Source organism: Plecotus auritus (genome assembly GCF_963455305.1).
Source record: "Plecotus auritus genome assembly, chromosome: 5".
Lineage (NCBI taxonomy): Eukaryota > Metazoa > Chordata > Mammalia > Chiroptera > Vespertilionidae > Plecotus > Plecotus auritus.
In genome coordinates this window covers 23,154,859-23,168,139 of record NC_137776.1, presented here as the reverse complement: position 1 = coordinate 23,168,139, position 13,281 = coordinate 23,154,859, and the positions used below count along the sequence as shown (strand labels likewise).

The window sequence follows — 13,281 nt, the reverse complement described above, 5'->3', positions numbered from 1 at the left end:
GGAGGCCCCACGCGGGGGGCGGGACCTGCCTGAAGGCGCGCTACCACGAAGCTGGACCCCCGCCCCCCTCCGGCCCTCACGGCGACCTCAGGCCGCCCTCGTGGGGGGAGCGCTTCGTCGGGCTGCGCCCCCTCGTCTCACTTACTTCTCAGAACGACCTGCCTGCATATTCCTCTGGGGGTTCCCCTCACTGCTCCATGTCCTCTTATGCCCTTTTGCATAGGAGGAAACTGAACTCTGAGCAGTGAAGCGACTGGACCCAGGGCAGAGGCGGGATTCCGGCCGCCAAGAGGAACCCCTACCCTTCGGGCCGCCCGGGTCAAAGCCTCAGCTTCACCTCCGATGCCCAGCCCGCGGCAACCCCAACAGGAAACGTGTGGCGAGGAAGGAGTGAAGCCGTGGCTTCGCCCCTGGCCTGAGCAGGCGGCTCACCTTCCTCTTCCCCTCCTTCTCCCTTTCTGCCCCCGTGAAGACGGAACCTGGCCTGCGGTCCCAAGAGGGTCAGAGGAGCTGACGCGGGGCGAGGCGCACACACACACACACACACACACACACACACACACACACTCGCTGTTCCCCTGGCCTTCCACCTCGAATGCCCCCTCTAAGCCTTTGTTGGTGCGGCCTCTTCCCCTGGGAGACCTGCCCTCCTCCCAGGCTCCCAGGCACGAGCTCTGCTGTGAAGGGTATGGGAGGCTGTGGGGACAGAAGAGCTGGTGGAAGTGTTCTGTAGGGTTGGGGAGGGGGCGGTCTTTGGGTTTCTTCACTGTGTGTGTGAGGCGGGGAGGGCGGGTTCCACACCCAGTGTTGTCTCTTTCTACCCCAGCAGCTGGGGGTCGCCTTAGCACATAGTTTGTTTTTATTTTTCATACCAGGAGGAACAAAGTCCTGGGGGCGGTGACTTCTCCATCCAGCACGCAGCTACCTCCATCTGCCAAATGGGGCTGGTAAAGCCGAAGGGGGACCGTGCAGGAAAGGCAAGGCTCCCAGGGCAGCTCCTGGGGAAAGTCAAGTTCAACCCCGGAGCTGGGAGAACCGGGGCTACTAAGCAGGTTGGGGGAGGCAGCGCTTTGCAGGGGCCTCCCTTGACCTGAAACGACGCCCTTGGCAGGACCTCATCGCTAACCTCTCGCCCACGGTAACCCCTTCCCTGGCCTTTGGTTCCCTCCCCTCCCCGCATTCTTTGTCCCCAAGTCCTTAGTCCCAGGCTTAACTATTGGTGGGACCTGCCTGCCCATTCCGCTGGGGGTCCCCTCCCTACTCCATGGGATCTAAGATAGTTCTCCACTTGTCTGCGCTTTCGCACACACTTACCCCCACCCCCAGCATGTTCATCACCCCTTGGTTATTTCGCTTTCAAAGTCTGTCCAAGGGCCTTCTCTGGTCCTTACCTCCCAGCTATGCTCAACTCGCACATCGATCGTTCCCCATCCCACTGAATAGCGATTTGTTACTTACTTGGCCGTCTCCCACCCACACACTGGCACTCCTTGAGAGATCACCTTTAATTCGGAAACCTGCCTCCTTCCGCGTCTAGCTCTAGGTCGGAGCCCATTTAGTGCTTCGGGAATTGACCAGAGAGGTCTGCAGGGGGTACGGATAGCGGCACCTCCAGGAAGCTGGAGAGGGGCTGGGAGATGCCTTTCTCCACCACCGGCCCCCCTCCATCCTCTCCTTTAGCCCGCGTGGGCCCCATTTTCTCCAGGGCCAAACCCGGGGAAGGGACTTGGGCGGCTTTCTTGCTCAGGTAACCTCTTCCACAGTTGCTCTGGCAGAGCCCGACCCGTCCCTTTCTGTGCCTCCTTGAGGGCCCCACTGGCATCGTTGCCCTTTTAAGAAAGAGGAAATTCTCATAAACAAGCGCCCCATCCTGAGCGCAGAGCGTGCCCCGCTGGATCCCCAGGAAATTAGGGGTGCTTCCAGGCACAGCGCTCGCTTCAAGTTCAACAGAAGGGGAAAGCCTGGCAACCCCTTCTCCGCGCTGCCTCAGCTCTGGGGCTAGGGTCGGAGGAACGGGAAGAGGCCGGAGGAGGGACTTGGGGGAGCCTAGAAACAGACCAGGGAGCGTCTGTAAAGTGCAGTCCCAGCAAGGGGCGAAGGTGTGTAGGGCGGCTCCCAGCGGCAGAGGGGGTTCCCCGCCCACACAGCTCTCCCTTCACCCCCTCCTTGTCTGGGCTGATTCTGAGGCCTCGGGACGGGAGGCCCAAGTACCCGCCTTTTCTTCTTTAGCCGGGAAGGGTGAGGCTGTGGCTGGGAATGCTGGCGCTCGGGACCGTCCCTGCCCCTAGAGGGAGTTGGGAGTCAGCTCCCTGGGAATGTTAACTGCGCGGCGTGGGAGTCCTGGCCGCCTGGTTTCCTGAGGAGGTGGCAAATGAATTGGGCCTCGGAGGCATAGTCTCTGGGGTTCCTTATGACCTGGCGCCTGAAGGGGAGAGAACCGCCCCTCCGTTTTACTGCCTGGAAAATGGGATTGGTGGTGGATCAAAAAGGCTGAGGCCACTCCAGCGAGAGGAACTAGACTGCTAGAGGAGGAGACATTGGAGTAGGTGGCTCTTCTTGATGGGATTTTGTGCTTTCTTGGTTTCCGTTCCCCTCTTCTTTTGGATGAGAATAGAACTGGCATTGATTTAGCATTCACCGGACTGTATTTTACTAGTAAGTGCCAGTTTGGAGCCTGCCCCCAACTGGGACTGTCTGTCAGGGTACTCCTTTAAGAGCTCAATAAATACTTTAGGATTTTTTAAAAAAGTCCCGTTGCCAAGCACTGTGTTCAAGTGCTTTACATCCATTGCAAGGTTGATGTCCCATTTTACAGATGAGGACACTGAGACCTATAAGTTAATCACTTGTCCAAGCTAGGAAACAGCAGATCCCTATGGAACCCGGGTTGGCCTGCCCCCAAATCTCACTCCATCTCTGGCGTCCACATCCCCCATGCCCCTGTCCTACAGGCCAGTCTGCCCCATTTATTCTCCCCCACCCCCTCAAGCCAGGTCCAGGGGGGGAGTTCATCCAGAGGGCTCCCCCTTCTCCTGCTCCTCTTCAGGAAGCCCATACAAGAAGTGGTGGTGGGAGCTGTGAAGCAGTCGGGTGGCTCCGTGGGCAATGAAACAGGTCCAGACCTGGGGGAGGGGTGATTATGAGAACAAGACCTCTGGGGAAGCCCCAGTCTACCCCCTCCCTCCATCTGTTGCCTCCTCTCCTTGTCCTCCCAATCCCCATCCCCAAGGCACCTGCTGGCCCTAAAGTACCAGGTAGGTGGTGAGGCCCAGGTAGGCTGCGCCCAGCAGGGCTACAAGGCCGAAGTAGGCGGGGTGGGGGAGGCTGGGCAGGTAGCTGGCCACGAAGTAGAGGTTGATGGCACAGATCAGTGTCATGATTGAGGATGTGATGGCCTTGCTTAGCCTGGAGGACAGGAGGGAAACTCAGGATTGCTGCATCTCGTCCTCCTCTCCAGTACCCACAGCCAGCTGAAACGGGGGTGGGGAGAGCAGGGAGATAACAGCCAGCTTCTCTGGGCTGTGGGATCTGGAGCAGACCCCCGTCCACTTCTGCCTCTTGGGCCCTCCAGGCTCCACCCTGGTGGGATTTTGCAAGAGCAGAGTCTGAGGTGAAGGTGAAGAGCTTGGGTTCTAGAAACAGCCCTCACTCCCAGATTTCAGTCCTGGCTCCCCCCATTTGCTGGGAAAATTTCTTAGCCTCTCTGATCTCACCTGGATGATGGGGACAATAATGGTAATTCCTACCTCAGGGTGATTGTGAGGATCAAATTTGGTAACGCAAGTCCAGTGCCTGGGATGGGGAATACTCACCAGCCATTGGCAAACTCCTGCATGAGGGTGGGCATGCTGGTGAATGTGAGGATGGGCAGCACCGCGAAGGGAAGCTGGGGAGAACGGGGAGGATGGGGCTGAGGGACCCTGCGCTCGGAATACAGCCAGGAGGAGAGGATGGACCAGAGTGCCTTTCACCCTCTGCCTGGCAGTGCGCCCTTGGGCAAGTCTTCTAACCACTGTTTCTCCACCTCTGGGCCTTCCAAGTCTGTGGGCTCCTGAGCAGGGGAACATGTTTGGGGGCTGTGGTCCCAGGCTACCTGAGTTTGAACCCCAGTTCTGCCATTGGTCACTTAACTGCGTGCATCAGTTTTCCAAGCTGCAAAATGGGGATAACGGTGGTTTGTACCCTTGGGCTGGCTGTGGGATTATGTGAGACTTTTTGGCAAGGTGTGTTTAGATTGTGCCTGGAAGAGGGTAAACTCAATATAGGGAATTGTTGTGGTTCCTGTTTAGCTCTGCAGGGGGGAAGGGTGGTAGGGCTGCCCTCACCAGCAGGCTCTGCAGCACGTTGAGCAGGTCATTGAGGCCTGAAAGGTCTCTCAGGTCCCTGAAGACAGCCACGAGCACGGTGGGCAGGATGGCACAGGAGCGAGTGAGGAGGACCCGGGCAAAGCGTGACCACCGCAGCTTCAGGAAGCCCTGGGGTGTGGGGTGGGCACCTTGATGGCTGGAGATTCCAGATGAAGGACCTCTGTCTCCCCTCATCCCATCTCATGTTTGGGGGAACCCTCTGTTTTTGCATTTCTGAAATGGTTGCAGCTCTGTCCCTTGTTGGCAATGGATAGGAGGAAATTAGGGGAGTTCTCATAGCTGACTGCTGCAGAATGAAGAGTTTTAGGTAAACGCCTCCTATTAGTCCTGGGTCTGCAGCCTTGGGTCAGTCGCCTCACCTCTCTGAATCTCTAGTCTGAATTTTCTATTCTGTAAAGTGGGGCTTATAATAGCTGCTTTCAGATCTGGACTGCTTTAAGGATCAACAAAGCCCGTGTCCGAGCCCCGGAATGTGTCAGTTGACCTCGCACCCCTGGCCCCAGGCCCCACCTCCATCACAAACTGTCCTGCGTAGGTGCCAGTCATGGTGGAGCTCTGCCCGGCCGCCAGGAGACCCACGGCCCAGATGTAGAGGGCGGCGGGGCCGAACAGGCAGCCCAAGATCACGCCCTAGGAGGAGGGGTGTGATCAGACACGTGGCCCCGCCCTTCTCACAAGGCCCCGCCCCTTAGTGGGCGTGACAGCCGCCTCAGCGGGCTCGGGCCCCTCGGTGCCGCCCCCTGCCGCGCACTTACTCCTTGGTAAATGTCCACGTCCACCGTGTGGTTGTTCCTGGGGAAGATCTTGGCGTAGTCCTGGAGGCTGCTGTTGTCACAGACGCTGAACTGCGGGCACCGGGGCGGTAGGAGGGAGGTGGGAAATGCACACTCAGTCTCAGAGCTCAGACCCTCAGGCCTTGACCAGGGGTTGACAACTGGTGGCCCGCGGGCTGAGTCTGGCCAGACATGTTTTGTTTGGCTAACAAGTTGTTTTTTTCTTTCATGTGATTTTACTGCCAACATTTACATGGAGAACTCACATGAGAACCGGGTTCCCAGGGGTGGGTTGGGTTTGTAAGAGCTGGCATTACCACAGAGGCAGTTGGCTGGCAGTGACTCAGCTGCGCCACAGTCCTCTCTTCCTCACACGGAGCCCACTGCTCCCAGCTCTGTGACTGGCCAGGTCTTGAAGACAAGGGTTTGCCATCCCTATTTAGACCTCTCTTCTAGTGTGGAGGAGCATCATGAGACCAGGGAGCGGTGTAACCGCGAGAGGTAACAGAGCAAGGCAGTGGCAGTGAGCTCGGTGCTCAGCATTCAGTAAGCACCCAACACTGACCAGCTGTCATTTAGAGCCGCGTGACAGAGAGGGAGTCAGACACAGCTCACAAATCCAGGAGGTCACAAATCCAAGAGTCAGCCAAAATGTCACCTCCTCGGAGTCCTCTCCTGACCACCAGAGCTAACGTGGCCCTCCCTCACCACATCCCCAATGATGTTTCATTGCTTTCTTTATTGCCTTCACAACGTTGTCCATACTTTTCCCATCTGTATTGATTTGTTGATTTGTTTCCTGCCTGCCCACTCACCACCCTCCAAATTTAAGCTGCAAGAGGGCAGAGTCTTCATATCATTGACTCCCGTATCCCCAGGACCTAGGGCACTGCCCGACACATAACAAATGCTTGGTAAATGTTTGCTGAACGGATGCCAGTTTGTCTGCTAACGAAGATTATGAGGAGAGAGGACTCAGAGGAGAGAATGAGTGCTGTGCATTCCCACTCCACACTCATGTGCAGACATCCTCTCCTCCCAGAACGCCCTCCCTGCAGTTCGCTGGGCAAATCCTGACCAGCTTTCCAGGTGCAGCTGGAATGCTGCATCTCCCAAGAATTAGCTCCTTGCTCCCAGGCACTTCCCTTGGATGCCTGTGCCTTGCAGCCCCTGTGTGGCCTTAACCCTCAAGAGTCTGCTTGTCCCGGCTGGCATGGCTCAGTGGTTGAGCGTCAACCTATGAACCTGCAGGTCACGGTTCAATTCCTGGTCAGGGCACATGCCCGGGTTGTGGGCTCAATCTCCAGTTTGGGGAGTGCAGAAGGCAGCCGATCAATGATTCTCTCTCATCATTGATGTTTCTATCTCTCTCCCTCTCCCTTCCTCTCTGAAATCAGTAAAAAAAAATATTAAGAAAAAAAAAAAAAAAAGTCTGGTCCTAGCTGGTTTGGCTTAGTGGGTACAGCGTCAGCCTACTGACCAACCAAAGTGTACCGGGTTTGATTCCAGTCAAGGGCATGTACCTCGGTTGCAGGATCCTCCCCCGCACATGCGGGAGGCAACCAACCAATATGTTTCTCTCACATCCATATTTCTCTCCGTCTTTCCCTCTTCTACTCTCTCTAAGGATCAATAGAAAAATATCCTTGGGTGAGGATTTTCTAAAAAAAACGTCTGCCTGTGGGGGGCTGTGTCTCCCCAGTGGGTTGGGGATGGGGGTCCCAGCCAGAGGCCAGGATCACAGACTCCCTTTGCTATCAATGCCTGGAGTCTAGAGCAGAGACTCAAAGGGCTTAGCTTAGCTCGTGGTCTGGGGCCCCAGCAATGCTGAGGATGGAGAGGTGTGGTGGATGGAGAGGTGTGGTGGATGGGGAGGTGTGGTGGATGGAGAGGTGTGGTGCGTCTCACCGCATCCTGGTTGGTCTGCTGGTAGAAGGCCTGCCCAAAGACAGCCACAACAAAGAGGTTGATGAAGAATGAGACAGACAGGGCGATGGTGGCCTCAATCAGGAAGTACATGTTGGCTTCTCGGATGTCAGCCCGTCGGGTCCGGTCTATCTCTCGAGACTATAAAGATCAAAGGGGAGGGAATAGCCAAAGTCTCTCAGTGCAACCCCAACACCTCCATTCACACTCCTCTATGTTCTCCCCAAACCCCAGTTCTTTCTAAAGCCCCCTACATGGAAGTCTGGGACAGGACCTGGTCAGCGACCCCCTTCCTACATGCCCAGTTTATTTCTCCTGAGGCCTTTGCCCTCACCATTCATTGCCTCTGCTTAGAATATCTTCTCCCCTGATCTTCCCTCCCATCCTTCATGTCTCAAAGGTCACTCCTTACAAAGGCCTTTCCCGACCAGCTTTTCTAAAGAAGACTCGGTCTCAGTCATTCTCTATCACACTTCTTTGTTTCGTTTCCTTTAGGGCACCTTGCACAATCTAGAATTCTCTCCATCATTTGTTTACTTGCTCGTGGTCTGTCTCTCCCTCTAGAATGCATGCTCCAGGAAGGCAGACGACTTGTCTGTCTTGTCATGGACCTCAGGAGCCAAAGTGGAGGGGCTCCAGGCTTGGAGGCTGGGCCAGTGTGACGGCAAGGGACCAGGCACCTCTCCCTCCCTGCCCCTGTGCTCACCTTGACCAGGGCTGAGTGCAGGTAGATGTTGTGGGGCATGATGATGGCGCCAACGATGCCCACGGCCTGCAGCAGCTCTCGCTGGCCGCAGCCGGGGCATGACGGCAGGAGCAGCCCTCGGAGAAGCGGTCCCTGAGCAGGACGTGCCACCACGTACTGTGGGGAGGAGCCTGGTCAGGCCAAACCTTGCCCCTGCAAAGCCATGTCACCCTCCACCCTGACCCTGGCCCCTCAGGCTCTGCAAGGGGCAGAGGGGTGGCCTTCGTGGGAGTGTTGCAGCTCTGGCTTCCCACCTCATAGCCAAAGGTCAAGGCCATAATGGTAATAAGGAATCCAAAAAAGGCTTCCAGCTTCCGCAACCCTAGAGAGAGAGAGCAAAGGGACAGAACAATCAAAACAAAACAAAAAACCGTAACATAAGCAATTATTAAAGGTGAGATCTTGAGCACTTTGTTCCAGGCACTGTGCCAAGTGCTTAACATATGTTGCCTCAGTGAATCCTCACCACAGCCCTGTGACGTCTGGGCTGTTATTTTCCCCATGTTCCAGACGAAGAAACAGAAGTCTGGGTAACTTGCTCAAGGCCACGCCGGGTGAGGAGCTGAGCCCTTCCCCAGAACCGCAGAGCATCAGCTGGCCTTACATTCACTTGCCCAGCCCGCAGTGCAGCCCCCTCTGAGAGGAAGGGCACACTCACCGTAGTTATCCAGGAAGAGAAAGAAGAAAGTGTCCACGATGGTGATGAGGACACCACCCCAGAGAGGGATTCTGAAACCAGAGTGGCCTGGGTCAGCCCAGCCTGGTCCAAGGGTCCCAAACTCCCACTCTCAGGGCTGGAGACTGAAATCTGATCTCCTGGGAGCAGGGACCCAAGTGGCCCAGACAACTGCAGGAGAGGGGAGTGGGAGTGTGCTGGAGGTGGAAAATGGCACAGAACGGGAGAGGAAGGGCCAAAGTGGGCGGGGGTCCAGTATGGCAGGCAACCCAGAAGCCTGCAAGGTCACTGACATTGTGTGACCTTAGATACAATCACTTTGCATTTCTGGGTCTCTGTTTCCCCACTTGGCAAATTGGGCAACAACTCTGAGTCAAAGGGGACTGCAAGAGGAAATGGACACATGGAAGGAAAAGGCCTGAGGAAGAAGTAGCAGCTGTTCCCAGCTCTGGACTGAAGAACCGAAGACCGTGGGGCAGTACCGTCCAGCTGAGAGCAGACTGAATGCGATAGCTGTGCCGATGACCTCTTGCATGTCCGAGCCCACGATGGCTAGCTCGATGGTCAGCCAGAGGAGGGTGCGGGGCACCTAGGGGAGGAGGTAACCTTCCTTAAGGCGGGACAGGTGTTTGTCTCAGTCCTACATGCACCTTTCAATACTCAGCACCGTCCTGCTGGGCTAGAAGCCTACTAACTACGTTTGCAAGATGGCCTTGTCAGCTGGCTTCCCGTTGGGTTTGGCGGGAAACACTTATGGGAGATGGAAAGGGAGAAATCGTTTCCCTGCTTCTGTTGGTGTTTCTGGCAGTGAAAGCACCTGGCAATCTAGGCGCCAGCAGCACTGGTGGCTGTTTCGGCAAAAGTGGCAATGCTCCCAGAAGCTCGGCAGCAAATGATGGCTCTTGGGCTCCTGCCCAGCAGCTTTCTGACCTCTGGGTAACACCCTCCTTCCACTGCTTGCCCCAGCTCTTCCAGCACCTGTGGCTACATCCCTGCATTACATACCTTTGCGATATCTAATGTTGAAAATTTTTTTCCTGCCCGGACACTGACAACAGCCAGGCCCCCAGTGTCCATCCCAGCCAATGACCAAGCTGATGCCTAGCTATTTTTTTGCCTTAAGCAAGTCACTTCTCGAGGTTTCCATTTCCCCTTCTATAAAATGGACAGGGTATGTCTAAAGTCCCTTTCAATCTGTGTGCCGTTAGTGTGAGCCTCAGTGTTCTGTCTATCAAATGGACTTGTAACACCCCACTTGAGAGCATGTCTCTATTTGATCATGGAACCTGTAAGAGGCTGTTTCGGGTTTGGGACCTGTGGGAGTTTCCTGTCCAGGCCCACCAAGCTCACCTTAGGGTAGTAGAGATGGCAGATCTCACCCAAGTCCATGCCTGTCACCACACCCAGCCGGGCAGCAAGTCGCTGGCAGAGCAAGCCCAACACCGTGGCCCACAGCAGCACCCAGAGCAGCTGTGAGAAGGCAGGGAGAGGCTTTCAGCCAGAGGGGCGAGTCAGTTAACCCCAGAATTGGTGGCACCCTCTAACCAAGGACAGTCCCTGGGGACTGAGTAGGGAAGATAGAGAAAGAAGACCAACCTCCTCCCTCCCTCCCCATACATCCCACACTCTGGCAGGGATGCCCTGGGGACCTTTTCCGGACCATTAGAACCTAGCATCTCCCATGAACAGCAGTCATGCAGGCCACTCTGGGGAAATGTGGCAAGCTGGGGTCTCCACTTCCTTAACTGGGTCACCGCCCACCCCTCCCCACAGTGCCCCAACTCCATCACTTTGAATCCAGCCACAGCACCAGCCTGCAGGTCCGACTCGATGTTTCCTGGGTCCAGGAAAGCGATGCTCATAAGGAAGCCAGGCCCCGTGAAGGCCCACAGCTTCCTCAGGCTGAACGTGCCCTGTGGGTGGAATGGGGTGAGGATGTCCTGCAATAACTGGCCTTGGCCCACCCCAAGCTGAATTCCAAGGGGCTCATCAGCCCAGGCTGGCCAGCCCAGCCCTCCATTCCCCATTTCTGGAGCCGCATTCCTCAGGGGTTGGTGGAGGACATGGGGTGGAAGGAACCAGCAGGATTTGCTGAGTAACAGCCCATCGGCCACTATGGCTCCAGCACATTCAGCAGCCTGCCTGCACCTGACCAGCTTACCTCCTGCAAGCCCTGACTCTGCAGAACCTAGAGCCCCAATAGGGGACTTTCCTGGGGTCAGGCCTCCCTGGTCCAGTTCCTCCCTCCCCCGCCCCTTGTCAGACCATAGGTCCTCCTCTTCAGAGTCCACTGAGCCAAGACCCCCGCCCTCCCCCCCCCCCCCCCCCATTCCAGGGCTTGGTCTGGCAGCCTGGGCTCTGCTAAAGATTCTGAAAATGCAGGGGACAGCATCTAGAAGCCAGCCCACAATCTCCTTTGCTTCTCCCAATGCCCTTGTTCCTTTGACAACAAATCCTCGAGGCTCCAACCTGAATTCACCCCAAGTCCCTTTGCCTTCATAGGAAAGCTGGGATTTGTTCAGAAAGCCATTGATAATTTTTAGACAAATGGTAAGCTAAGTGCTGGAGACAGAAGCAGGAAGGGGGCAGTTACACTGTCCATCACCCTGGCTCAGAGCTGGAAGGGACTTGCCATGGTCTTCAGGGGACTCCCTCACCCAGCCCGTGAGACACCCACCCCCCATATTGTCCTGTCAATCCTGAAAGACCCCAGGAAGTTTCCAGTATTCCCACCGGCTTTGTATCCGGGATGGAGATCTTCTCACTCAGGTAGGTCTCCCCGGGAGGTGCTTGCTGTCGCCCTGCGCTGGGTGGGCTGGAGATGGAGCCATAGCTGGGACTGCTTAGCCTTTGGGGACCCCTGTCACCTGCAACGGGCCCCATGGGGCATGGTGAGTGACCTGCTTCTTTCGGTGGTCCAAGGCTAAAGCCATGTGTCCTCCTCCCCTGCTTCCTCCTGGCAAAGTGCAGAATCAAAGCCCAGCTGAATAGGGGCCTTGACTTCCATGTTGGGTCCGTCACCTCCACCCCTCGACCAAATGTTCCATAAAATGTCAGAAGTGGAGCCTTCAGCATTACTCTCCTTCCATGTGAGTGCAAAGATCCCCAAATCCAGATCTCTGTTGCCACAGAGGATGTGGAGAGGGACATGGGGCTCTGAGGAGGGCTGACTGACACTAACACTGACACGTGTGCCCCTTGGCCTCACCCCTGCCTCCTCCAGCAGCCAAAGAAGTTCCAGGGGCTCCAAGTACACAGAGATCAGACCAAGGAGATGCAAAGAACCCAACCCCAGGCTCGTGTACAGAATTATGGTCCAGACCAGGACTCCCATGGGGACCAGGGGTTCCTTTACTTCCCTGACTCTCCCCACCCCCATCCCTGGAGAGAGATACTCACTTGTCATGAGGACGACAGGTCAGGCACTCTCTGCGTGTGAGTGGCGTGCTGGCCAGCTCCTCAGCCCACGTTCCCTCTCCGGGTGCCAGTACATGTCAGTGTGTGAGCTTACACCCTCTTACTCATCCGTAGTGAGCCCGGCTGTCCTCACACACACGGGGCGTTGTGAAACACTTTCCAAGGCAGAAGTGGCCAGCTCTGGCGGAAAGGTCTGCCTGGACTTCTGTTCCCCTTCTGGCTTGAGCCCCACAAACCTGTGGCTCCCTTCCAGGCACCCCATGCTCCGTGTCGCCCAAGTTAGCTCTGATTTTAAGATATTTTCTGCCACATGGGCATTCATGTCCAGATCACTTGACTTCCCCCCACCCACCTCTTACATAAGCAGTCCAGCTCTTCTTCTCTTCAGTCTGGAGTCCCTTGACCACCGGTTGGGCTAATGGGAGGGAGGGAGTCCTGATGGCTACCTAGGCTTCATTTCCCATTGAGTGCCTCAGAGGAAAACATGTATTCAGTACTTTGGCCAAGGAGATCCTCAGAAGACAGGGACACTGGGTCCTGGTCCTGCCACTAGTTCACTTGAGATTGTCACCAGAGCATATCTTTTCTCTGAGCTTGTTTCTTCTATTAAATAAAGATTCAAACTACCTAAGAGGTTAAAATTTAGATGCCCATGGAGGTCAGGCTGGTAAGATAAACTATAAGACAGGTTGCGAGTAAGAAAAACAGCACCAGCTCAGTGTTAAATGACAAATGATGCTGAGCCTCCGTGTCAGGAGACAGTAGGGAATAGTGGTGACTGTAGCAAAACAGAGGTCAGATACTCTATCTGAGGAGGGCAGTGTCTATGGAGTTCCAACCAATTGCCATGTGGGCCGATTGTCACAATGCCTTCTGATTTGTCAAGGATGCTAGGAATTTTATGCAAAATAGGCTTTTTGAATACTAGACCCCAAAACATTGAAAATATTGTATAATCTAAATAAAACATCCCTACAGGTTGGATTCTACTTGAGAGGTATTATTCTGTAACCTCTGGGTAAATGGTGGGCAAGACTCCTCCAGCTCCTAGTCTCTTCCCCTTGGCAGCTTCTGTGCTCCCACTTCCCTCCCTCAAGTTCTTCTCCCTCCCATACCCCTCATGCCTTCTTCTATCTTGTGGCCTTCTTTTTCCATCAAGAAGATTCAAAACTGGAATTGTTATGGAGTGTCCAGCTCCAAAGTCTGAGATCTCAAGACCCAGAGAGAATCAAGTCAGGTTCTCAGGGCCAGACCTGATCTGGGACATGATGTATCCCCATGTTGAGTCAAAAACTTTACCAAAGCTCAGAAACCCAGGGTTGGAGGAGGCAGTCAATACCCTGACTTCTAGTTGATGGAGAAGGCTGGAGGGACTGG

The 13,281-nt window shown here is 55.5% G+C and overlaps 1 protein-coding gene across 3 annotated transcripts; it reads right to left on the bottom strand.

Annotated features, from left to right (window-relative positions):
* Positions 1 to 2,624: 2,624 nt before the first annotated feature.
* On the bottom strand, positions 2,625 to 12,191 carry SLC11A1 (solute carrier family 11 member 1). Of its 3 annotated transcripts, none has more exons than XM_080669420.1 (15): positions 11,887 to 12,191; positions 11,221 to 11,354; positions 10,278 to 10,400; positions 9,838 to 9,957; positions 8,970 to 9,076; positions 8,470 to 8,540; positions 8,066 to 8,133; positions 7,773 to 7,928; positions 7,049 to 7,207; positions 5,123 to 5,212; positions 4,878 to 4,997; positions 4,326 to 4,475; positions 3,813 to 3,886; positions 3,252 to 3,405; positions 2,625 to 3,122 (listed from the first exon to the last, which is right to left on the bottom strand). In XM_080669420.1, exons 1-15 carry the CDS (start codon positions 11,891 to 11,893, stop codon positions 3,009 to 3,011), a joined length of 1,647 nt encoding a protein of 548 aa, XP_080525546.1. In that variant the 5' UTR covers positions 11,894 to 12,191; the 3' UTR covers positions 2,625 to 3,008. The 3 variants fall into 3 exon arrangements, with proteins under 3 accessions (XP_080525546.1, XP_080525545.1, XP_080525547.1); XM_080669419.1 differs by having other exon boundaries at positions 11,221 to 11,443; positions 11,887 to 12,171; XM_080669421.1 differs by lacking the exon at positions 11,221 to 11,354 and having other exon boundaries at positions 11,887 to 12,035.
* Between the last annotated feature and the right edge of the window lie 1,090 nt (positions 12,192 to 13,281).